The sequence below is a fragment of the Balaenoptera borealis genome (genome assembly GCF_965194805.1).
Source record: "Balaenoptera borealis genome assembly, chromosome: 20".
NCBI lineage: Eukaryota > Metazoa > Chordata > Mammalia > Artiodactyla > Balaenopteridae > Balaenoptera > Balaenoptera borealis.
Window position 1 is genome coordinate 54,718,303 of NC_138879.1, and position 26,014 is coordinate 54,744,316.

General features: G+C 41.1%; 1 protein-coding gene and 1 long non-coding RNA gene across 2 annotated transcripts in view; one reads left to right on the forward strand and one right to left on the reverse strand.

Annotated features, from left to right (window-relative positions):
- The window catches only part of LOC309618878, a 272,744-nt gene that overhangs the window by 128,433 nt on the left and 118,297 nt on the right, over positions 1–26,014 (forward strand). The gene's annotated exons all lie outside the window — the stretch shown is intronic.
- LOC309618861 (myosin-8-like) overlaps positions 11,456–26,014 on the reverse strand; it is a 31,886-nt gene continuing 17,327 nt past the window's right edge. Inside the window, exons 26-38 of the mRNA XM_082373267.1 lie at positions 25,727–25,853; positions 25,275–25,393; positions 24,951–25,147; positions 23,631–23,814; positions 23,381–23,546; positions 23,161–23,285; positions 21,919–22,227; positions 20,752–20,955; positions 19,646–19,771; positions 19,392–19,562; positions 19,103–19,207; positions 18,448–18,543; positions 11,456–17,442 (exon numbers count right to left, since the gene is read on the reverse strand). Coding sequence (XP_082229393.1) covers positions 17,293–17,442; positions 18,448–18,543; positions 19,103–19,207; positions 19,392–19,562; positions 19,646–19,771; positions 20,752–20,955; positions 21,919–22,227; positions 23,161–23,285; positions 23,381–23,546; positions 23,631–23,814; positions 24,951–25,147; positions 25,275–25,393; positions 25,727–25,853 — 2,079 coding nt within the window. The 3' untranslated portion in view covers positions 11,456–17,292. The remainder of the gene's footprint in view (positions 17,443–18,447; positions 18,544–19,102; positions 19,208–19,391; positions 19,563–19,645; positions 19,772–20,751; positions 20,956–21,918; positions 22,228–23,160; positions 23,286–23,380; positions 23,547–23,630; positions 23,815–24,950; positions 25,148–25,274; positions 25,394–25,726; positions 25,854–26,014) is intronic.

Consider the following 26,014-nt stretch of genomic DNA (forward strand, 5'->3'; position numbering starts at 1 on the left):
GAGACATTTCAACACTTGCTTTCCTACTTTGGTCGCCTACTCTTGGTCTCTTCCTTTTATGAGTCTCTAATAATCTCCAGCTATATCCTAAAATTCTCACAACTTTCTCAGGAAAAGATTAAATGATTAAGTGTCATATTCTGAATCCTTGGTTCAAACGAAATCACACTTGGAGGCAGAACCTTGGTTTTCTAATGCCAGCTCTGTAAAGTAGCTGTTGTAATTTCCTTGAGCTTTGGTTTCCTTCTGTAAAATGAGACAGATGGACCAGAAAATCCCCAAGATTTCTCTTAACCCTGTGAATGTATGACAGAAGGTATTCTGGTGAAGATGGTGGCCAGAAATCGAAGCATCGCAAGTCTCCTAGAGCTACAGAATCCCTCTGAGGGATGCTCCTGCAGTGTCAGACATGACCCAGCCCGAAGTCCACAAGGCATGCCATGAATGAGCAGTCTGGACACTGGTCATTAATAAGCAAACTAGGATGCATTCTGAGATGGATCAAATGCATGGGAGAATTTCTTCCCGCAATCACCTCCCAGAAATCCTGACATAAGAAAAAAATTTACATAACCACAAAAATTTCAAATAATACTTCAAGGCAATCACAGAAGAGATATCACAAATTAGCATGTTTATTTGCTAACTGCAATTATAATACTGACCTAAACTATTAGAGGGGTAACTACGTATTATATTCAGCTTTATATCCTGCAGGTTAGTTTTTTTTTTTTTGGTGTCATAATTGCTTATATTCTTGTCTTTTTACTCTTTGTAGAAGCTTCTTGAAAGGCCTCACCATCTTGTCTCCCATATTGCCCTTAACACAGTTCCTTACGCTTAGTAGGCCCTCAGCAAAGGCTGCTGTGTTGCCTTCTCTCCTCTCCAGGTAACCTGATCAGGTATAATCACAGCTACACGGAGCAAAAAAGCGGGCACTTGTGAGCACTTACCTTGCGATGCTGTGGTTGAAGCAGTGTCGAAAGTGTGGCCCCCCAGCTCCCTTTATACTCCCAAATGTGCAAGCCCAGCACTCTAACGTGGCTGTATTTGGGGGGATCACCATTTACTCCTTAGATGTAAATGCATCGTAGCCCTGATCTTTCACTCTTGTTACTTGGATAAATGACCAGCGGAGGCTGTATAATGCCAAGTCAGCTGCGTAGGGATTTTGACGTTGGACACAGATCTTTGAGACTTAGAGAGTCCTAGAGGCCGAGCAGAACTGGGGCAGAGTGTGCTAAGAAGGTCAGTGAAGAGCAGAGCCACAGGGTGAATTGTCAAGCGATGGATGATCTATAGCATGGATACTAAGTACATCTCCTTTACCCAGCATCATAAACATGAGGTGGTGTGCGCCTCTTCTAAGAAATCTCCGGAAAACATAAGATTGGCCATTTAACACATCCATTCTTTTTTTTTTTAAACGTTATTTTTTAATTGTAGTATATTTGATTTACAATGTTGTGTTAGTTTCAGGTGTACAGCAAAGAGATTCATATATATATATATATACACACACACACACACACACACATACACACACACACACACGTATATATCTATATATTCTTTTTCAGATTCATTTCCCTTATAGGTTATTACAAAATACTGAGTATAGTTCCCTGTGCTATACAGTAGGTCCTTGTTGTTTTTCTATTTTATATATAGTAGTGTGTATATGTTAATCCCAAACTCCTAATTTATCCCCCACCTCCCTTTCCCCTTAGGTAACCATAAATTTGTTTTCTATATCTGTAGGTCTACTTCTGTTTTGTAAATAAGTTCATTTGTATCATTTTTTTTTTTTTTTTAGATTCCACATATAAGCGATATCGTATATTTGTCTTTGTCTGGCTTACTTCACTTAGTGTGATAATCTCTAGGTCCATCTAACACATCTATTCTTATCCATTAATTTATTTTGTTAAAAAATCCATTGTAGATGGAAAACTTTCTAAAATGTATTACACATTATCTTGATTTATTTAATCTAGTATCTTGAATAGACTTCAACTTTTCCTTGATCACTCAGGGGCCTGGGAGGTGATGTAATAAAGTTGTCAGGGATATTATAGCTTCTTCGCGGATTTTACCCTGCACTAATTGTTCCTAGGTTGCAATGAATTTTTGTGTCACCTTTCTAGTTTTTATATCTACACCTTCACGGCAAGGTACTCAGCTGTATTGTCTGTGGTTAGTGTGTTTGCCTCTGTGAGCCCAATTTTCCTTTTTCTAATCTGCTATAGAATGGGAAACAGATGAGCAAGCTAAAGGAAAAAACAAACAAAAAAAAGGAGTCATAAGTTCCATGGGAAGTTCTAGAAGTTCTAATGAAAATACATGGTCTTTGTGACAACTCTTATGGTTGCTCGGGGTTGTTTTTTGGCTGAAACATAAGTAATGTTTGACTATGTAGGAATTACCATACATTTTAGAAGTTAGAGCCATTTACAGCAATACAGTCTGACTTGTTTATGTTGTATATGATCAATGTGTACTGAATTATACTCAATATTTTGTAATAACCTATAATGGAATATAATCTGAAAACAATATAACTGAGTCACTTTTCTGTACACCTGAAACTAACACAATATTGTAAATCAACTATACTTCAATTAAAAAGAAAAAAAGATTCTCTAGTCTTCCAGTGGGTAGTCTCATATAGGTGAGGCATTTCCAAGGACAGTTTGCATTAGTCAAAATGAAATTGTGGACAAAGGAGAAACAGATAGGAATAGGGCTTCCACGTAGCATTTTCCAAAGTAGATTTGACAGAATGCTGATTCTGAGAGAAACTGTGAAATAAAAGGTCCCGTGGCTAAATGAGTTCAGGAAATGTGGCCAACTCTATTCCCTGTTGCTGGAGATTCACCATAAATACTAGCATGTTAAGGGGCCTGAGAAGGCTTTCAGTAAAAAAATATGAAGAACTTTTTTGAACCTGGTGATCTGATGTTGGAACACCATCTTATTCCCTGCTTGAGAAAACAAGAGGAGAAGGCTGAAGGCTGCAATCCACAGAGAACTTGTCTCATTCTTAGTACCATTTGGCCCAGAAGAAAGCAACAGAGAGTGATCAGGCATAAACACAGCTGCTTATCCAAGGGACAGTCTTTTGTATGTAACAGATGCTCAGTAGATTTTGTTCCTGTGTATAAATGAATAAGGACGATTCATGGGGAATCTGTGTTGAAAGAGGGCTGAAGTGATAAGGCAGAAAAGAATGGAATCAGACTCAGTCTCACTTAATAGTAATTGTTTATATTTATTAAGAACTCACTACGTGCCAGGCTTTATCCATATTGGCTCACTTAAGCATCACAATAGTTTTGTGGGGTAGGTGCTAACATCATTCCCATTTTATGGCTGAAGAAATTTGGGCCACTGAGAGTTTAAATAAACTGCCTAAGGCCACACAACTAGTAAGTGGCAGAAATGGGATTCAAATCCTCTCTGGCTCTAGAGCCAATGCCTATAACCTTTCACTTTTGCAAGCCCATCACTTTTGAGTGCTGGCAATGGGGAAAGAAGATATGAAATAGGGACATTGCTCCAAAGGAGGTGATAATGGACATGGGAAGAGAGTACATAGACACGAAAAGATAAATTACTTTTCCAAGGTTAAGTGCCAAGATGAGTGAGATGCACAGTGGACTAGATGTATGGACAAGGTATTTAAAACCCGGAAGGTATGTTGTGTATGTAAAATATTCTCAGAATTGTTATTAATGATAATGATACTGCTTTGGAGAGGAGAGAAGAGATCTGAAGGGGATGGTGACTGTGGAGATAATAATAATAATAATAATAACGCTTTTTATAGTTCTTTCCAGTTTACATGGCATTTTTGTATATTTTATTATGTTTATTTTTCTCTGCAAGCCTTAGGGGGTTATACTGTTTATATTCTTATTATTCCCATTGTCCATATGGGGAACTGAGGCCTAAGAGAGTTAAGTGATTGACCAAAAGGCCCCACAGCTAGTAGGCAATGGAGCCAGAATTGGAATCCCAGGTTGCTGATTCCAAAGCCTCACCTTTTCCTCTATCCTCTACTCTCCCTTAAAGGAGGCAGATTTTAAGAGTACAGGGAGGAGGTTCCAGGCTTAGGGAACGTAGGGATTGTGGTTAGAAACAAGACTTCCCAGGGTGTGTTTCAGGAAGGTGGAATGGGCAAGCCTGGATGGAAGGGTTGGGGGTAACATGGAGGTGAGGCTGGAGAAGTGGGCTGGGCTTGTCTGTGATGGGCTCCCAATGCCCATGGAAGGAGTCAGGACATTATTCTGAGATCATTGGGGAACCTTTCAAGGTTTTAAGCAGAAAAGTGAACGTGTGTGTGTGGAGACACACACATATATCTGAAGATTAGTATAGAACTTATGGTAGGATATAATGGAGAGGGAGAACCTGGGGTCCTAGAACCACTTAGCAACTATTTAGAAAATCTTGGTGTACAACTTGCCAAGATGATTATACAGGCTCTGATATGATTTATGGGAGTAGGTGGGCAGTTGGAATTAACCCCTGGATGACCCTATAAATTCAGATCTGTGTTAAAATTCTCCATAGCACCAGAGGGCTGGCTTTCACAGTGATTGTCCCCTGGTATCTCCGGGTCCATCCCGTAGGTTCAAGAAGAGTATTGTGTGGGCTTGAAGTTGTCTGCCTCACTGTCCCGTTTAGGCCTGGCAAAAAGAGAACCCCAGGAGGTGAAAGGAATATGTTTAGCTCATTTAAGACCTCTCTGAGCTCTAGACTTATTATTATTATTTTTAATATTTATTTATATATTTAGGCTGCTCCAGGTCTTAGTTGCGGCATGTGAGATCTTCTTTGTGGCATGCGGGATCTTTAGTTGTGGCATGCACGTGGGATCTAGTTCCCCGACCAGGGATCGAACCCGGGCCCCGTGCATTGGGAGCATGGAGTCTTACCCACTGGACCACTGGGAAGTCCTCTAGACTTATTTTTCGAGGCCCTATCCCACATTAATATATTACAATCCTCTCAACATAATATTAAACATGCAAGTAATATCTATTTGCATTGAATATAAAAATAATCATGGTGTAAAATGAAGAGGGCCTTGATTAAGCAGTACAGAAATGAGATGTAAAAGGAAAGAGAAAACCCAAGGGATACCCTGAAGGCAGGATCCACAAGACTTTGATGATGCCGAGTTTGAGGAGGAAAAAGGAATCAGAGGATCCTACCTTTCATCCAGCCCTCATTGCAGCCTAGAAATCTAGGGGCATGATACCAGCCCAGGAGAAATACTGAAGGGGGGGAAATATGAATTTAGATTTTGGACAGATTGAGATTGAGATGATGGTGATATCCAGCTAAGTAGGTAGAGATAAGGATTCAAAGTTTACATACAGGAGACATTAAGACTGAAGATGCAGGTCTGTGAGTATGAGGGTGTCACCTGTATGCAGTTGATAGTTGAACTTATTAAGGAAGTTGGGTTCTCAGAGAAAGGCTGCGTGTTGAGGAGGTGAGAGACGGAAATGAAGACAAAAAGAGTGGAAAAAAAAAAAGGTTATTCTTCAGGTAAACAAATACCTGAGTGAGATCTTGCTGGAGTCAAAAGAGCCACGTGGATCCATAATTTACTTCTGTCATTTACTGCCATAAATGGCAAGTCCCATCACCTCTCTTCGCAGCTGTGATGTTTCCTCCTTCCGCTGCAAAATCAGAAACATAATTCTGTTTCTGCCCAAGTCATGAGGATAGTGTGGGGATCAAATGAGATACTGTCAAGATGTGGCTGTCTCCGCAGGCAGTCTCTTTTCAGCCAGTGCCAAACAGTATGCTTCAATCTGTATCAACCTTGACACAGACCTTGGCAAATAATCCGCTAGCACAAAAAACATAAGTGAGCAATGCAGGCTTTACTGAAGATTTTGTAGAGCAGACTAGAAGAGGATTATATTACATCCCCTAAAGTATTCAGTTTCCATCAGCAATGACTTCCACGAAGTCCATTTTCCTTCACGCTGATGCAGGTGGTTGATTTCCTTTCTTCCCCTGAGGTGTCTGCCCAACCCCTACGGGTACTCAGTTGTTCCTCTGTTACATGGGGCTGTTTAGCTCTGCCATTGACCTGCATGCCTATTCATCTGGTTACTCAACAAAATAAAAGTCCTCAAGTAAAGAACACCACTTTTATCCTTAGAAAGTTTGGTGATCACCTATTTTCACTCACATATTCCCTTTGGGAGCTTCATCTTTATCCCACCACTATGCCCTGTAGTCCCCCAGCTCACACCCCACACCATCATTCCATCTCTCCCAACCCTGAGAGGAGTTCTGTCAATGAGGGTTTTCTCCAGTCTTGTTACAAAATCATTTTGTCAACTCTAAAGTGATGGGAACTTCATTATTAGTGTCAGAAGAAGTCAAGGGAGGTGGTATTTTCGAGAGGGTGGTATTTTCAAGAGAGAGGATATAGTAAAAAGCTCTACAGAAAAGATGGAGAAAAGGAGGGCCATGAAAAGGGCATTGGGTCAGTCAGAGAGGTGATCCTGACATTAATGTCAGCAGGAAGGTGGGGGTGGAAGCTTTGAAGGCAAGGATTAAGGAGTGAGCAGGTGTTAAGGAGGAGGAAAAAGTTTTCCTGATTTCCTTGGGAGCAAATCTCTCCACCAATCACTATATAAGGCGCATTCAGAGGAAATGCAGATTTGGATGGAGAAAGCAGCAGTAGGGCCAAATAGAGAGGCCCAGGAAACAAGTGTAATCAAGTTCATTCCGCAGAGGGCTACTTGAGAAGAAAGGGCAGTTCATTGTGCTGATAGGAGGATCATCCCTTACCCGTTACAACTATCTAAGAGCTATGTAACAGATGAAATTTCCAAAAGCAGCAAGAAGTTCCCCAGCCAGAAACAGAAATTTCTGGGCAAAAGTCACAGGACAGGTACATTAGTGAATGATACAAATTTATATTTAATCGCCTAATTAAAAATATTGAGTGAGAATATTAGATCCAGAACTAAAGGGGAACCTTGAATATTACCTAATCTAACCCTGATGTTACAGAATCAGAAACTGAGGTTCTGGACAGGTTACCTAATTAATGCTAATTAATTAGACAGACCCCCCTTCCCATTCTACTCTTAGATCCAAGAGCGCTAGTTCAGAACTCTTTCAAGCGCAATACATAAACTTCCATACTGCTGGCATTTATACACTACAATTTTGCAAAGCAAAAAGTTGATGGGGGATTATCCAGAGAAATATTTAAACTGATTTTCCTTCAATCAGTGAGGACATAGATTTATCAGTTTTACAGGTTGGAAAACTGAGGCTTGGCAAGATTAAGTGACTAGTCATACAGCTAGTAAGTGGCAGAATGGGAGCTAGAACAGGTCTGGTTTGAATCCAAGTCCAGTTTGTGTTTTCACTACAAGACAGCTGTTTCTGGCTTTGCAAGATCCTGTTAAGACACTAACGCTCTCAGAATTATACATGCTTCTCAGAATTACACACAAACGAGGCATCCTTCTCTGAAAATATCATGGAGAGAGTGTGTGCATGGCCTGGGAACATTGTGTTCAGAGAAGAAATTCTACCAGTTAGGTCTGTCCAGTAAACTGGAGACTTTCTTATCTGGCCTCATAATCTTGACTGATGCCTGTGAGAGTTAGGGTCTATGTCATTTGCCCTTTTTTGTCTAGTAGTTGTATTTTTTTTGTTGGTTTCTTCAGTGCTTAAAGCCTCATTAGAACTAAGAAACGCGTGATCAATTACTTTTAATTTCAACTGTTGGGGTATGAAACAACATAGCCTAAAAAAAAAAAAAAAAAAGATTTTATGCCCTTGGCTAGGCATAGCCCAAATGTATATTTACATTGTTAAGAGCTGCATGATAATGTAGTGACTAAGAGTGGACTTTGAGAGTCAGAATACTGAGGTTCAAATCCTGACTTCACTATTTAAACTATTTGAATTTGCGCAACTTATTCTACTTTTCTGAGCCTCAGTTTCTTCATCTGTAAAATGGGGATAATAACAATACCTAACTCATGGGGTTCTTGTGACAACTGAGTCAAGAAATGCATGATAGGCTACTTTTTGAAAGTGACATGGAGTGGGTGAGGCCATGTCAACAGCAGAGCCTGAGACTTAGAAGCCAGGAACTTTCTCTAGAGAATGTACCAACCATTGCCTGTGCCAGAGGGCTCTGGAAGCCAGGACAGCATCTTCTATGTTGTTCTTTCATCTCCTTTTTGTTGCTGTTTGGTAAGGCCCATCAGCTGACCACAGCCTCACTACTGTCCATCCAGCCCTCCCATTCTACCCACTACATATAGCCAATTTCCTCTCCAGATGGCCCAGAACACTCTTAAGTCACCGCCACCCCCCACCCCCTCATTCCACACACTCACAACAATAAAACAAGACGAGGAAGATGGAGCCTAGATACCTCAGAGCAGGGTGACCAACCTTCCTAATTTGCTTGGAATTGAAGAGATTCCTGAGACTTCAGTTTTCAAATCAGGACAATCCTGGGCAAACCCAGATAAATTTATCACCCTACCCAAAAGGTGGTTGGGGGTATGATGGCAAAATCCTCAAACTTGACCAAGATGGGGCTAGATGGAACCAGCTTGAGATCTCTCACAAAACCAGGATGGTGATGAAATTCACATATGGAATTGCTAATTTTGAAGCTGTAATGCACAGAGCCGGTAACAGGGAGCATGCACTTATTCAATTGTTTATTCATCAAACATTCATTGAGGGCTTACTACATGCTGGGAAGATTTTAAGCACTAGGGAACAGAACAGGCAAAGTCTCTGCCCTCATGGAAATTCTATTCTAGTGTGTGTGTATGTGAGGACAGACAACAAACAAACATATCAAATGTCAATTAGTGATAAATTCTCTGAAGGAAAGGAAAATTAGGATAAGGAAACAGTGGCTGTGTGGGTTTGAAATGGATCAATCAGGATAAGTTTCTCTAAAGAGATGATATTTGAGCACTTAGAGAAAGAGCAAGCCAGGAGAATATCAATGGGGCACAGTATTCCAGGCAGAGGAAACAAATGCAAAGGCTCTGGGAGGCGAACTTGCCTGCACAAGAACAGAATAAAGGCCAGTAGGGCAGGGATGAAAGGAGCCAGGGATACAGTAGCAAGGAATGAAGTGGCAGAAGCAGCTAGGGACCAGATGCTTAGAGCCTTGCAAACTAAGGTAAGGATTTAGAGTTTTAAATGCCAGCTGTTATTATAAAGGTAACGCTATTCTTCCATATTCTCTGCTGCGCGTTGGCTCTGTTATCTGCTGTTTTTCTACTCAGCTTTGCTTCACTCTGTCAAACAAAAAGTTTAGCTGCTCTTCATTTAGCAAATGGCTTACAAAGACACCGTTCCAGGCATTGGGGATTAGAAGTTGGTTCTCTCAAACAGCTTACCATCTAGTTCGGGGAGGGTGGGTGGATCACAGTATTGAAAACACGTGAAAAAAATCAGCAGCCGTGGACTTCCAAGGAAACACCCGGTAACTACGGAGAAGAAAGCTGGTTTCAATTTCCCAGAGAGGTGAGGAGTTGCTTCCGGTGCGCCCCAGGGCATCATGGGAGGGGTGCGCCCCGGGGCATCATGGGAGGAGTGCGCCAGCGGGGAAGGAAAGGCTGGAAGTGATTCCCCCCCGTGGTTGGGACCAGCCTGGAGACGGTGAGGGGCTCTGGCCGGTGAGTGTACGTTTGGAGTTTGTGAGAGAGGCAGGCCTTTCTCGTCAGCTCCGCGATTCCAGAGCTTAACTGTGCGTGTGGTGGGAGGGTGTGAAGCCGGAAGTGGCGAGGGAATTCGAACCCCCGGCTCTTGACGTGACTGGGCCGCAAGGAAATTTCTGAAAATTCTCAAGTCGCCAAATTCCATTTGAAGTTTTTCAGTACGTTTATAGGCATTTTATTACATTGCGTATACATATACTTATGTAATATATAGGGCTAAATCCATTTTTGGGTGCTAAAAACTGTGGGTATCAATAGAACAATTTTTCAGAATATACCGGAGAAAAATATGATCCTGTTGCTCCAAAGATACCACCTTTCCCATCATCCTCCTAACAACATTTTTCATAATTTGAGGGCTCCCCCTGTGTTGTACCTCAGTTTCCCCGAGAGAGAGCCATAAGCCGTTGTTTCTGTGAGGAGCTGAGAAAATAGCCCGCCCTCTTGGGAAGGTCAGGCTACTATAATATAAGAAAAGCCCTGTTTTGGGTGTGTTCCCCAAGGGGAATGTTTTTCTCCTTCATCAGCGAAGAGGCTTTCTTTTTCTCTTGTGGGCTCCGGAAGCAGCATCTTGGTGGCGCTTGGAGCCAGGAGGGAAGAATCAGGCTGGTAAATTCCATCCTTAAATAAGTAAGGTTCTTTGCATCTGCCCACAGCTGATTCTTCAGCTTCCCACTTAGGAAAATGTGACGGACTAAGTCCGCAGTGAAGGTGCCTGGGGACACTGGTGTCAATGTAACATGTGCCCAAACCTCTGTCACAGCCAGGAGGCAGAATTTTAAGTTTGCTCACCGACAGCTGCTGTGTTAGCCCTGGAATGTTAATGCTTACGGAAAACTTGGCTGAAAGGCAACAGCTTTTAGTAGTTGTGCTAATGGTCTTGTCCATCAAATGACCCTCTCCTCTTCACCTTTCTCTTGTCAGTTATACCCATGTCTTTGATGAGAATTGGATATGAAGTCCTCTTAAGAAGCACGTTCCTTTTATTTATTGTATTTAAAAATTAGAGCCTTTAAAAAAATTCCCAAAGTGAGGTACACATTGTAGAAAGATTGAAAAACATAAACATACTGAAGGAAAAATTTAAGTCCTTTTACACTTTTTTTTTATGTTTGTAAACACATACACAGTTGTTTTTTTTTTTTAAACACGTGCTTTAAACAAATACATAATTAGGGTATCAGCCTGTAAGCATGGTTTTGTATTCTGCCTTTACAACTTAACAGATTATGGGAAATTTTACCATGATATTAACTCTTCTTCTACATCATGATTTTTAATAGTTACATATCGTTCCATCCTATGACTGTACTCAGTTTTCTATTTTGGGGCACTTAGGGTGCGCTAATTTTTTTTTCTTTTAAATATTCCTGTAAACATATGTGTGCATATGTTTATGCATATCTTTACGATATTTATAGAATAGACTTTCTGGGCAAAGGGTATGACTGTTTTAAGGTTTGCAGTAGTAAATGCCTGTTATTAGAGTCTCCACAGTAGTGATGTGGCATAAGAAAACAATAAGTATTCTCTAATGATTGTTACGGAGCCCAAGCTCATATTGCTTGCCGCACAACAGGTCAACAAATCGAGAGACGAGTGGTTGGGGCAAGGAATAGTGACTTTATTCGGAAAGCCAGCAGACCGAGAAGATGGTGGGCTAGGGTCCTCAGGTAAGATGGGCTAGAACCATCTTCCCCGAGGTAGAATTCAGGCTTTTTTTATACTAAAAGGGGAGAGAGTGTTGTTAGCTGTTGCAAACTTGGTGTCGGAATCCTTTGTTTTTGCACTGTCCACTTAGGTCAGGTCATGGTGTTCCTGTAAACCTCCAACAAGACAAATGTTATTCTCTGTTCTGCAACTTTTTATCTCTCTATGAATGGAAAAGTGTTACACCTGTAAAGGCCAGAGCCTTGAGAATTGGCTATCCTGTATATTTCAGGCTATAGGCAACATTAAGTTGTAGCAAAAACAATAAAGTTCAAAGGTTAAAGTAAAAGAAACAGATCTGATATGGAGTCAGTTTTGTTATTCCCTAGTACATGAGCATACTAATTATCAGGTGTTGTAAATATGCAATAGTCAGTGCAACATGACTGCAAAATAAAATGACAAATACTGCAAAATTTTCAGAATTTAATGAAGTTGATGAAAGTGGTATTAGAAACCTGCTTGAATTTTGCAAAGCCACTGGCCAGGGTGATGCAGCAGCACTGAACTAGTTAATAATTAAAGTTCTGAACATGGACAATGATGATCCAATAAGTGCTTCAAGGGAGTGAGTTTAGGATCAAAGGATTAGGAAGACCCTTAAAATATCAATGAAGACATCATACAGTTTTTGCAAAAAAGGACATTCTTTATGATTGCATTGCAAAAGTTAAACATAAAGGGTGCCACATCATACAAGATTGTGAGAAGGATGTTCCTTTCCTCCCAACTCCAACATTGATTCATTCTTTGTTCTAAGAATTAACAGAGATGCAGTTATAACGTAAATCTTGTGAAGTGTAAGAGAAAATAAATTTATTTCAGTAGTTCTGGCTTGATTTTTATGATAAAATCCCAATCAGACTTTTTCCCCACAATTTACTGTGTAATTTTGGACTTCATTTTAATTAATTTAGATTCACCTTAAGTGGTTGTTTTCTGAGGTACATGATTGTTGATGTAGAAAATCCCAAAGAATTTCCCCCCAAACTCAGAACTATGAAGTGAGTTCAGTAGGGTTTCAGGGTATAACATAAACATACAAAAATCAGTTGTATTTCTTTAGGCTGTATGCTAGCAGTGAACATGTGGACACCAAAATTAGAAATACAGGGACTTCCCTGGTGGCGCAGTGGTTAAAAATCTGCCTGCCAATGCAGGGGACACAGGTTTGATCCCTGGTCCGGGAAGATCCCACATGCCATGGAGCAACTCAGGTCGTGCACCACAACAACTGAGCCTGTGCTCTAGAGCCTGAGAGCCACAACTACTGAAGCCTGCGTGCCTAGAGCCCGTGCTCCACAACAAGAGAAGCCACCGCAATGAGAAGCCCGCGCATCGCAATGAAGAGTAGCCCCCACTCGCTGCAACTAGAGAAAGCCTGCGTGCAGCAACAAAGGCCCAATGCAGCCAAAAAAAAAAAAAAAAAAGAAAGAAATACAATACAATTTACAATTACTTAAAAACAAAAAGAAAGAAAAAGAATTTAGGTGTAAATCTAACAAAACATGTACAGGACTTGTATGCTGGAAACTGTAAAACAAGGAAGACAGAAATTGAAGAAGATCTAAATAAATGGAAAAACATACTTTATTCACGAATTGGAAGAATCAACATAGTAAGTAAGCTAATTTTCCCCAAACTGGTAAATAGATTTAATGTAATTCCTATCAAAAATTATAACTCTGGCTTTAAAGTTTGACATACAGTATCCTAATTATTATTTTCCCAAAGCACTATAATTGTAGTATTTCCCCCAATGAAAAATTTTAACAGCTTTATGGGGATATAATTGATGTATAACGAACTGTACATATTTAAAGAGTCTTGACATATGTATACACTGTGACACCATCATCTGAATCAAGATAATGAACATGTCCATCACCCCCAAAATTTTCTCCTGGTCCTTTGTAATACATCCTACTGTCCTTCTGTGCCTCCCATAAATCCTGCCTCTCTATCCCTAGGCAACCACTAGTCAGCTTTCAGTCACTATAGATTCATTTTTTTTCCCTAGAATTTTATATAAATGGAATAATAGAGTCTACACTTTTTTGGTCTGGCTACTTTCCATCAGCATTATTATTTTGAGATCCATCCATGTTTTTGTGTGTGTTAATAGTTTATTTTTATCATTTTTTTAAAAAAAATTTATTTATTTTATTATTTTATTTATTTATTGTTCTGGCTGCGTTGGGTCTTCGTTGCTGCAGGCGGGCTTTTCTCTGGTTGTGGCGAGCGGAGGCTACTCTTCGTTGCGGTGTGCGGGCTTCTCGTTGCGGTGGCTTCTCTTGTTGTGGAGCACGGGCTCTAGGTGCGTGGGCTTCAGTAGTTGTGGCTCTCGGGCTCTAGAGCGCAGGCTCAGTAGTTGTGGTGCATGGACTTAGTTGCTCCACGGCATGTGGGATCTTCCTGGACCAGGGCTCGAACCCGTGTCCCCTACATTGGCAGGCGGATTCTTAACCACTGCGCCACCAGGGAAGCCCAATAGTTTATTTTTATCATTTTGTAGTATTACATTATATGGATTTACCACAATGTGTTTATCCATTCACTTGTTAATGGCCATTTGGGTGGTTTTCAGTTTGGGGCTAGTACAGATAAATATGCTATGAATATTTGTGTGGACATATGTTTTCATTTCTCTTGAGTAAATACCTAGAAGTGGAACGACTGGAACAAATGGGTAATTTCTTAACTTTTTAAGAGGCTGCCAAACTATTTTCCAAAATGGTTATGCTGTTTTACATGACCACTAGCCGGTGTGAGAGGTCCAGTACCTCCACCTCTTGGCCAACACTTGGACTTTTAGTCATTGTAATAGGTGTGTTGTGATATCTCATTATGTTTTAATTATTAGTCCCCTAATGATTCATGATGAGCATTTTTCATGTGCTCTGTGTATATCTTCTTTGGTGAAATGTTTGTTTAAATCTTTTGGCTCTTTAAAAATTGGGTGATTTGTTTTCTTTTTAGTGAAGATATAGATTTCTATATGTATTCTGGACACAAGTCCTTTATCAGGGGTATAATTTGCAAATACTTTTTCTCAGTCAGTGGCTTGTCCTTTCATTCTCTTTAACAGTCTTTTTCAAAGTGCAGAAACTGAATTTTGATGAAATCCAGTTTATCAATTTTTTCTCTCATGGCTTGTGCTTTTGGTGTTGGCATCTAAGAAATCTTTGTGTAAACCAAGGTCACAAAGATTTACTCTTATGTTTACTTCTAGAAGTTTTTTTTTTTTTTTAATTTATCTATTTATTTATTTATTTTTGGCTGTGTTGGGTCTTCGTTTCTGTGCGAGGGCTTTCTCTAGTTGTGGCAAGCGGGGGCCACTCTTCATCGCGGTGCGCGGGCCTCTCACTATCGCGGCCTCTCTTGTTGCGGAGCACAGGCTCCAGACGCGCAGGCTCAGTAGCTGTGGCTCACGGGCCTAGTTGCTCCGCGGCATGTGGGATCTTCCCAGACCAGGGCTCGAACCCGTGTCCCCTGCATTGGCAGGCAGATTCTCAACCACTGCGCCACCAGGGAAGCCCTACTTCTAGAAGTTCTTGTGATTCTACTTTTGGTTTCCTCTTTGATCCAAAATTTAATTTAGGAGAGTATTTTGAATTTTTTTGTTTTAAACTGTTATTAATTTTAGACATTTTTGCGATTGAGGCCTGTGCAGTTTATACTGTAAAGGAATGAGGTTGATAGGGGTTGGGAGGCAAGGGAGTGTGGATGGTAGAAGGTGGAAGAGGGACTGGAGTGCATAAAGTACAATTTTTGTCTAGATTGCATTTTTGTTCTACTGCTTCCTCTCTTTCTAGATACCAAACCCCTCATATTTATACTGCACTAAATCTTTCTTGTTTTATTCTTTCTCTTTTCATAAGTCCTTTCTCTCTCTCTCTCTCTCTCTCTCTCTCACCCACTCATCCATCCAATCTGTCAGAAAACCCTATGTGCGCTACCTTCACAGTACACCTAGAATCCATCTGCTTCTCGTCATCTCCCAGGGCCTATCTCTCTGGTCTAAGCCACTGTCATTTTTTTTTTTTTTTTTTTCACACACACACACTGTATTTTATTTTTACAAGAGATAAATAGACTGACACGAAGCATTGTACATGGATGACCACAACAAAAGCAACAATGATTGCAATTACCAAACCTGAAACACACTCATACTATGTCGCCACTGTCATTTTTTATCTTTTATTTTGCAGTAGGCTCCTAACTGGTCTCACAGTTTCTACCTCTGCCCCCTTCAGTGTATTCTCAAAGCAGCAGAGTGATTCTTTTTTTTTTTTTTTTTTTTTAAAGACTTATTTATTTATTCATTTTGGCTGTGTTGGGTCTTCTTTGCTGTGCACGGGCTTTCTCTAGTTGCGGCGAGAGGGGGCTACTCTCCCTTGTGGTGCAGAGGCTTCTCATTGCGGTGGCTTCTCTTGTTGCAGAGCACGGGCTCTAGGTGTGAGGGCTTCAGTAGTTGCAGCATGCGGGCTCAGTAGTTGTGGCTTGCGGGCTCTAGAGCACAGGCTTAGTAGTTGTGGTGCATGGGCTTAGTTGCTCCGCGGCATGTGGGATCTTCCCAGACCAGGGCTCGAACCTGTGTCCCCTGCATTGGCAGGCAGATTCTCAACCACTGCGCCACCAGGGAAGTCCCCAGAGTGATTCTTTTAAAATGTGTGTTAATATCACTCCTCTGCTCAAAACACTCCAAAGATTTCCCATCTCACTCTGAGTGAAGAAAAAAGTCCTCAGGTGGCCCTGAAGCCCTACATGATCCCTGGGGTCCCAGGTTCCTCTCTTATGCCGTAACTATCTTGCTCATTCTCCTCTAGCCCTGCTGGCCTCCTTCCTGTCCCTGGGACATGCCAAACTGCCCCTGCCTCAGGGCCTTTGCATTTTCTTTTGTTCCCTCTGCCTGGAATACTCTTGCTTCCTTCAGGTCTCAGCTCAAACGTGTTTTTCTTAGAGAGGCCTTGCTTGACTCCTCTCTACAAAGTACTAACTGCCTCCCTCTTACTTTTTTTATTTCTCATGAGCACTTATCTGACACATTACACAGCTTCTTATTTTTTTTGTAGATCTTTTTACAAAAATTTTATGTTGGAGTATAGTTGATTAACAATGATGTGTTAGTTACAGGTGTACAGCAGAGTGATTCATTTATACCCATACAAGTATCCATTCTTTTTCAAATTCTTTTCCCATTTAGGTTATTACAGAATACTGAGCCGAGTTCCCTGTGCTATACAGTAGGTTCTTGTTGATTATCTATTTTAAATCTAGTAGACACAGCTTCTTATTTGTTGACTGCCTTTCTTTCCTTGCAGAATATAAGTTCCCAGAGGGAGGGAACTGTGCTTTGTTCACTGCTATTCCCATAGTACTGAGAGCAGGGCCCGGCGCATAGTAGATGCTCAGTAACCACCTGCGGAGTGGGTGCGTGAGTGTGTCCTGTCTGAAGGCGTAACCTCAGTGAGTGGTTTCCTTAGTCATTTGTAACAGTCTAGAGAGATTTAATAAAATTAAGTCCAGTAAAAGATAATTGTGTGTGTGTGTGTGGTGGAGCTGGAGATGGGAAAGGGGATGCTGGGTGGTGAGGGAGGTACAAATATTGAATGTTCCACAAAGCCATATATAATGTTAAAAAAATAATAGCTAGGTGAGAACTGGGTTTGAGAATAAATAATTTTGGAAATAAATGAGTCTGGTTCAGTTTATCAGTTCACTGTAGTTTTTATTTATTCAACATTAAGAGAAAAACATCACAAAGCAAGTGACCCAAAATAGCACATTTTGTGCATTTCTTCAGCCCCTTGGCAGCATCAGGCAGATGTGTTCACTCTGCACTGACTTGTGTGTGAATCTCCCGGCTCTTCACCCGCAGCTTGTTGACCTGGGACTCGGCAATGTCAGCCCGTTCCTCGGCCTCCTCCAGCTCGTGCTGGAGCTTGCGGAATTTGGCAAGATTAGCATTGGATTGTTCCTCCTAAGAATAAAGTTGTGAGAGTTAGACTTTGTGGTTCTCATTGCACTTGTCACAAACAGGATTATTTCCTCAACTCAGATATTTCCTTCTTATGGTTTGTTTGTCATATCTGATTTCAAATCCAGACAGAACTTGTAACTTCGATTACATTTTTTACTCTAAAGAATGGAAGAAGAAATAGTTTTGAAATGGAAGAGACGAGCTCATTATGTCAAACCCATGTATACGTGAAGTCTATTTACGATGTATGGACTGAGTGGAAAGGAGGAAGAGACCCATGTGTGCTCGCTCACAGAGGTTAGACAGTAAATGTAAGGTCAAATTCTAACTTTGGGAAAATCCCAGTTGAAATGTTTTTGCCATATATTTTGACTCTGGTATACAGAGACGCTGCGGGTGGGGGGATGGGGATAGGAAGAAAGTATGCCCTTTGTTGGTTGGACTTACTACCATTCGTGCCTCTCCCTTTCGTGTTCCCTTTTCTTACCTCTTACCCACTACATTGTGTCTGGAAGAGTGGGGAACAACCAGGAAAAGTGAAGCTGGAGAATCTTCCAACACATCCTAATTTGCTACAGCGAATGTGCAGGGATAAGTCCCTGCTGATGACAGTGGTAGTGAGGGAAGGAGTCAGCTGGGGTAAAAGATTTCTGTTTGGCTTTTGGGAACAATTGATTTTGTGCATTTCTAGAGGGAGAGGAATATTTATCATGGTGTTAGATTTTCTGCTGGATATTCTTTCCAGCTATCAAGTAAGGTGGGTTATTTGGAATTTTCTTTTTTTCCCCCAACCCCTACAAATTGCTTAATAATAAAAATATCTCGTCTTGAGGTCTTATTCTATAATTAGGATTTGGGGGTAAATTCATATTTATATCATCTCTCTTAAAATAAGAATGACGTATTCTTACTTGGTCTCTTTCTTTCTCATTAACACAATCTCTTAATAGACTTTCTACCCCCAACAAAGTTTTCTTCTTCCCTCAAGGGCTTAAAGATACTTACAGCCTCCTCAGCTTGTCTCTTGTATGATTTCACCTTTGCCTGTAATTTATCTACCAGGTCTTGCAGCCTGAGAACATTCTTGCGGTCTTCCTCAGTCTGGAAGTTTGAAAAAAATGGTCTGCATTGAATCCAACAAAATAAACCCACACAGGTGGTGAAGTAAATCACTTTGATATGATGGCAGGTGGGCCTGGGGTAAATGTGGTCAACTCTGAGGCTTCCTTCATAGTATTAACAGTAGCCACTCTTGTTAAATGTCCACTGTGTGCAGGCACTATATTGGAGAGTTATACACGTCTCTAATCCTTACCTCCCTACTCTGGTGAGTAGATGTTTTTATTCTATTTTACAGGTGATGAATTAAGGTTGAGAGTGTTAGGTAATCTATCCAAGTTTAAAAAGTAAGAGGCCAAACTAGGACTAATACCAGTTTATCTGTCTTTGAAACCTGTATTCTTTCCTCACTTACACGATTTTCTAAAGGCCTTCCTGATTTTCCTAGCTTAGGAAAGGGTCTGTGATAGGTGATTGTGTCATTTGCCCCTTATGTATATCAAGTTAACATGTAGCTATTTGTGAGTACCACATAGTCACCAGGTTTTCAATTTCCCTTTGTGCAGGAAGTCTGGATATTCTAGAAAGCTCTTCCCCTTACCTGGTAGGTGAGTTCCTTTACCCTTCTCTCGTGTTTCCGCAGACCTTTAACAGCCTCAGCATTACGTTTCTGCTCACTTTCAACCTCTCCTTCAAGCTCACGTACCTACAATCAAGAAAGATACTTATATAGTCAGTTTTGGGGGATGTTAATTAACTCAGGACCTACTGACGATATTGGGTGGCTGTCCCCAGCCACAGGATAAGGATGGGAGTCAATATACAAGAAGAGAGAAGGATGGGGGAGTGCCGTTTTCACTTCCCGGATTCAGAGAGATTGAGAGACCCACCCTGGCCTCCAGCTTCTGCATCTGCTTCTTGCCGCCCTTCAGGGCCAGCTGCTCAGCCTCGTCCAGGCGGCGCTGCAGGTCCTTCACCGTCTGCTCCAGGTTCTTCTTCATCCGCTCCAGGTGGGCGCTGGTGTCCTGCTCCTTCTTCAGCTCCTCGGCCATCATGGCCGCCTAATTAGTAAATAAACCAGTATAATAAACCTGGTAATTGCAGGTAACACACAGTGTCGTTAAACAAATGCTCATTTGCTCACGTCAGTGATGGCCTTCTTGGCCTTCTCGTCTGCATTGCGTGATTCTTGAATTACTTCTTCCACTTCACTCTGGAGTTGTGAAACATCATTTTCCAATTTTTTCTTGGTGTTGATCAGGCTGGTGTTCTGTTAAAAGTAGTGGAAATTTACAAGACCTGCAGTTTGCACACTTGGGATTTTACAAATGTCTTACTCGTTGGCTTATGCAGGGGACTAATGGCAACATTTCACTGAACTTTAAATATTTGTTCAGTGCAAAATGTTAACCATTTGCAAGGTTGGTTACCCTGCCCCGCCGCTGCCCCAATGTCCATCTGATTTATGCATAAGGACATGGAGGTTCAAGAATGTCTATATTAGTTAATTGCTCTTTCAATTATATGTCAACCAGACATCGCTAGTGTTCTGTCCTTAAAAGGTTGGAAATATTAGAAAAGAGTAGATTCTTTTTGTGAGAGCCTGGCACTGAGAGTTTCTCAGTTAGAAGGAATCGATTCTCTGTTAACTTGAATGGTTTGCTCCCTTGGGGAATACTGAATTACTCTTACGAAACATTTTCTTAAAATTTCAACCCAGTGGTTCTCTAAGGGAAGCAATATCACCTCAGTGGGTATTTGGAAATGTATGGGAGTGGATATTTGTGGTTGTCAGAATAACTAGGGCGTGCTACTGCATTTAACGCCCGGGCTGGTCAGCGATGCTGAGTGTCCTGCAAGGCACAGGGACTGTGAACGTAGCAGTGCTGAACGCTAAAGCGCTCCTGGTGGGAAACGCTACGCGGAACATTTTCAGATTTTGGAGTCAACAGATGTCTTTATTCAAGTTTATTCCACACCATGGTTTTCAAAATAATCGAGAGTCAAATCTTCTTTTTAAATAAAAAAAGTAATACCCCTGCCCTGTTTTGGTAGAAAATCTTAAAAAGAACACACAGCAAAAAATCATCTATAATCGCATCACTTCAAGGTAATTGCAATTAATATTTTAAAGCATCTCCCCCATCCTTTTAAATATACACATATTTATAAAAATAGAGTACTTCCATATTATAATTCTGATTCGTCACTTTACAGTACACCAGCATTTGTTTGATGTGAGGGTCCCACCTGGGTGTGCAGGAGCTGGACGCGCTCGCTGGCGTCCAGGAGCTCCTGCTCTGCCATCTTCCTGCTCCTCTCCGTCTGCTCCAGGGTGGCCCGCAGCCCCTCGATCTCGGCCTGCAGCAGGTTGGCTCTGCGCTCCACCATGGCCAGCTGCTCCTTCAGGTCCTCTTGGCCCCGGAGAGCATCATCCACGTGGAGCTGGGTATCCTGTTAAGTTAATAAAAAGGCTAAGACACTCTGAAGAGGATGTGAACATCCCAGGAGATGAACTGGAAGAATGGGTTGGTGCCAGGAACAGGAAATGACAGGCCTGTCATTTGAAGGAGCATGAAAATGGGGATGCCACCTGCTTAGGTGAGAGAGGATTATCAGGAGACTGATTCTTGTTGTGTTTTATGCCATCAACTTGTTATTTTTCATGTGCGAGTCACCAGTATCTATAATTTATGGAGCATTTTCCATATGCTGTACCCAGCACTTGACATCTGTCTTCTCACTTCATCCTCACAAGTAACCCTATGAGGTGGGTAGTTTCATTCTTAATTAGTAGAAGAAACAGAGGTTCTGAGACGTTATAATAACTTGCCTAAAATCAGGCAGCTAGTAAGTGACAAAACTAAGACTCGACCTCAGGCCTATTGGTGCCAAAGTCTTTTAATTTCTCTCGTATTATAGCTTATCTCTGGGCTTCTGTTTGTTCTTTTATATAACGTTTCTTTAAAAATAATATATTCGGACTTCCCTGGTGGCGCAGTGGTTAAGAATCTGCCTACCAGTGCAGGGCACATGGGTTCGAGCCCTGGTCCGGGAAGATCCCACATGCCACGGAGCAACTAAGCCCATGTGCCACAACTACTGAGCCTGCGCTCTAGAGCCCGTGCTCCGCGACAAGAGAAGCCACCGCAGTGAGAAGCCCGCGCACCGCAACGAAGAGTAGACCCTGCTCGACGCAACTAGAGAAAGCCTGCGTGCAGCAACAAAGACCCAATGCAGCCAAAAATAAATAAATATATATTCTATGTGTATTTATTTTTAGCTACCTCCATACTATGAACTGTATAATTTGTTAAAAGAAAAAAAAAATGGATGGTGTAACAAGAAGGTGTTGTGATGAATGGGAGACGGGTCACTTCCCTGACTTGTCTGGGCTGTTAATGTGGGCCCATCTACCTTCAGGATCCCTTGGGTGTTCCTGTAGTTCCTCAAGCTCTCTGCTGCCAAGCGGTTGGCGTGGTTCAGCTGGATTTCCATTTCATTCAGATCTCCTTCCATCTTCTTCTTGACTCTCAGGGCATCATTCCTGCTCCGGATCTCAGCATCCAGTGTGCTCTGCATGGTCTCCACGACTCTAATGTGGTTCCTCTTCAGCTGGTCAATTTCCTCATCTTTTTCAGCGATTTTCTTATCAACTTCAGACTTGACTTGGTTCAACTCCAGCTGGATACGCAGGATCGTTCCCTCTTCATGTTCAAGAGATGCCTTAACAAAACAGTGATCAATTAGTTAATAATTAATAATGGAAAATGAATATTTGGAGGGTATTCCCTTGTGAGCCAAACTCTTACTAATATCAGTTTGTCTAATATTACAAAGTATAATAAAACAGCTCTAGGACCCTACTAGGTAAATCATCCTTTAATTTATTCAGTCATAGACTTTATTGGGCAACTCTGTAATAAGGGTGCTTTGTAAAGTATAAAGTGCTATACAAATATTATTCATATGAGTAGTAACAAAAATTATATGATTAAACTTATGTGTAGTAAACAGGAATTCTCTCCCGTTCTATAAATTAAAATGTTCACGTGATTCCTGTTGTAGAAATTCTCAGTTTTAAAACATATATATATTTTTGATTACAAAATATGTGTCCATTGTGGAATGTGGGGTAATTTATAAAAACAAAACCTTCCTATTTTGCCTCCACTTAGAGGCACAGTTTTAATGTGGTACATTTTTTTTCTAGTTTTTTTCCTATTTATATATATTTATACATGATAAAGTTATATTGTATATGCAAATGTGTGTCTTGCTTTAAAAATTATCCTCTACCATAAATATTTCCCCATATTAACTACATTTAATGGCTGTAGAAAATTGCATCATATGGATGTTCTATAGTTTGCTTTACCTTGTTTTTGGATTGGACATCTTGTGTGTAAGCTTTGCCTACATTTAGGATAATTTTCTTGGGATAGATTCTTAGAAATAGAACTGATAGGTCATATTATTACATTTTTAAGACTTTTGATAACTATTGCCAAATTGCCCTTCATAAAGGTTATATGAGTTCAGATTCTCACCTGCTCTGTAATAATGGATCCATCTCATAGTACCATTGCCCAATGAAAACAGTGGTGTTTCCACCAATGTTTATCTTTGATTTTCCCCCCACAACATCAATATACATACCTCTGCTTCCTCTAAGGCAGCCTGAATTTCACATTTCTCTTGTTCCACTTGCTTCTTTATTTTCTCCAGTTCATGGATTTGCTTCCCTCCCTCAGCAATCTGCCCAGTGAGGTCCGAAATCTCCTCTGTGGGTGAACAGAAGGGAGAAGTGGTCAGACTGATATAACATGGAAAGGTCTTTCCAGGGCCATATAGGGTAGGGAAGTTCAAGAGCACTCACGCTGCAAGTTCTTATTTTCTCTCTTTAGCATTTCAAGTTGTTCCAGGGATTCCTCGTAGGCATTCTTGACCTTGAACAGCTCAGTACTGAGAGAACGGGACTCCCTCTGGGAGGCCTCAAGTTCAGCCTGGGTTTCCTCATACTTCTGTTTCCATTCTGATAGGACCTGAAAAGCGGTAAACTGTCAGCTAATAGAAGGAGAAAGGGAGACTAAGTAAAACATCGGTAGAGTTTGAGCAGGCTGGGCCACCTTGTCAAAGTTCCTTTGCTTCTTATCGAGAGCCGCGCAGGCAGCATTAGACCGCTCCACATTAAGCATGAGGTCCTCCACTTCATTCTGGAGCCGCTGCTTGGTCTTCTCAAGGGAAGCGCATTTGGCGTTCGCGGCTTCTACGTGTTCCTCGGCTTCCTGCAGACGCTGGGCCAGCTTCTTCCTGAAAAGTTAGCCAGGCAGTTAAGGAGAGAGGTCAGGAACAGGGGCAAGTGCTAAACTCCTCAGCCCCCTTTCATAGTCCTTTTTCTACAATGTCAAGTAGCATGGTTTTCAAAACTGTGGTAGCCAGAACTGCTTTCCAGATGGATTAAACTGTGAAAAGGTCCAAAGTGGTGAACAACTGGACTCAAGTCCTTTTTGTTTTTGAATTGTTAGAGGCCATTGTTGGAGCTGACATTGTATGTATATTACAGCATATGATTTCACGATTTTCAGGGCTTCTGATTGAGTATGGTATGGAGAATGATTAGCCAGGGCAGTTCTATTGATTGATTTATATCTCATCTCATTCCAAAAAGGATTTGAGACTAACTAGATATTTAATTGGGCACAGATATACTGGGCATATTCTTTTGCTTTCTCAGACTTTACATTTTATTTTATATACTTTTCTTCCTAGAGAAAAATAACCAGTTTCTTCTAATAATATATATTTGGTCAGTCTCACCTGAGAGAGGAATGGATAAATAAATCAGGATAATTCATGTAGTCTAAGCAAAGGCAGGGTTTTTCTTTTTATTCCTTCTGAATTGCCTTCATTCTTGCTTTACTCCCAATTGTGTGCCAACTATACATGCCTAATGTACACAAAAACCTTTAGCCGTAATGCTCTAGAAGATCTACCTGAAGGTCTCCTTTGGTCTGTACCCAGACTAAGGCTTTACTTTATTCAGACTAACCCTGAACATTTTGCACAGTTCAGATGGCCTCCAACATGAGTTTTAAGAGATCTGTCTTTGTACTACAGTACTTAAGAAGGTGGTCTCTGGAATCAGAATGTCTGGTTCTAATCCCAGCTGTACTATTTATTAATCATATGCTCTTGTGTTAGTTGGTTAACCTCTCACAGTCTCAATTTCCTCATCTGTAAAACAGGGATACGAATAATAATGCAATGTAATGTTGCTATGAAAACTAAATGAGTTAATAATAGGATAGTATTTGACACAGTATGCACTTAGGGTAGCTTCTGCTTTTGTTATGTTATCATCATCATCACAGCTGTTTCTGGGAGTTGCTGAGTTGGGCAGCTGGGAAACCATGTCATGTCGCTCCTCTAGAGTTCACAGTACACACTTGGCCTCCTCCAGCTCCTCTGTGCGCTGGATGGCGTCCGTCTCGTATTTGGTTCTCCACTGGGCCACCTCGCTGTTGGCCTTGGACAGCGCCCTCTGCAGCTCGGCCTTGGCTTCCTGCTCCTCCTCATACTGTTCCCGCAGCAGGTCACAGTCATGGCGGGAGGACTGCAGGGCGTGGGCCAGGGCGTTCTTGGCCTGTGGAAGTATGAGTTCAGTGACTTAAATTCATTTCTTCAGTGATATTTAATTTATACACTTAAAGGAGAACCCAACTGAATATGTTTAGATTTGATCAGTCGAGAATACTTTTGGTAAAACTTACTTTAGTTTCTTCCTCTAGCTGACATTTCAGCTCCTCAGTCTGCTGCGTAGATGCTTGTTTGGTCCTTGAAAGCTGAGAGACCAAAGCATCTTTCTCATCCAATTGTCGGGAATATTCACCTAAGAATTACCGAAGTAAAGGAATTTGTTCATGGCATAAACAAACAAGCCTAAAGTTTGTATATATAATTATATGTATATGACAAATATATACTTTATCTAATTATAAATATTGTTACAGAATTGGCTAGATTAAAAAGCAGCATTGCTATTGTAGTGTAACAAATAAACTAGTCTGCTGATTCTTTCTTGCTTTTTTTTATTTCTTCTAACCCGCTCAGCAAATTCGTATAGTTGATTACTCCTCTCTAATATGGGAGTATTGCTGTTAATTCAGAACTTCCGGGATTGCTTTTGTCTAGTACATAATTGCGGGACTAAGGGAATCTCTACCCGCTTCCGTCTGCAGGCGTGCTCTCTGAACCGTCAGGTCATTGATCAGCCGCTGCTGCTCTTCCTCCTTCGTCTTAAGTTCACTCACTTGATCTTCTAGAGCGCGGCACATCTTTTCAAGGTTTCCCTACGGCACATGTACCCGTGAAAGATGAGACATTGAATACAGTTAAAAAAAAAAAAAAAGTTACCACTGGATTCTTAAAATATTTTTAGAGTGAATAAATTTATGTCAAGTGTGAGTAGAAACTTATGGCACCAACTCTATGGAACATGCTAGGATTCAAG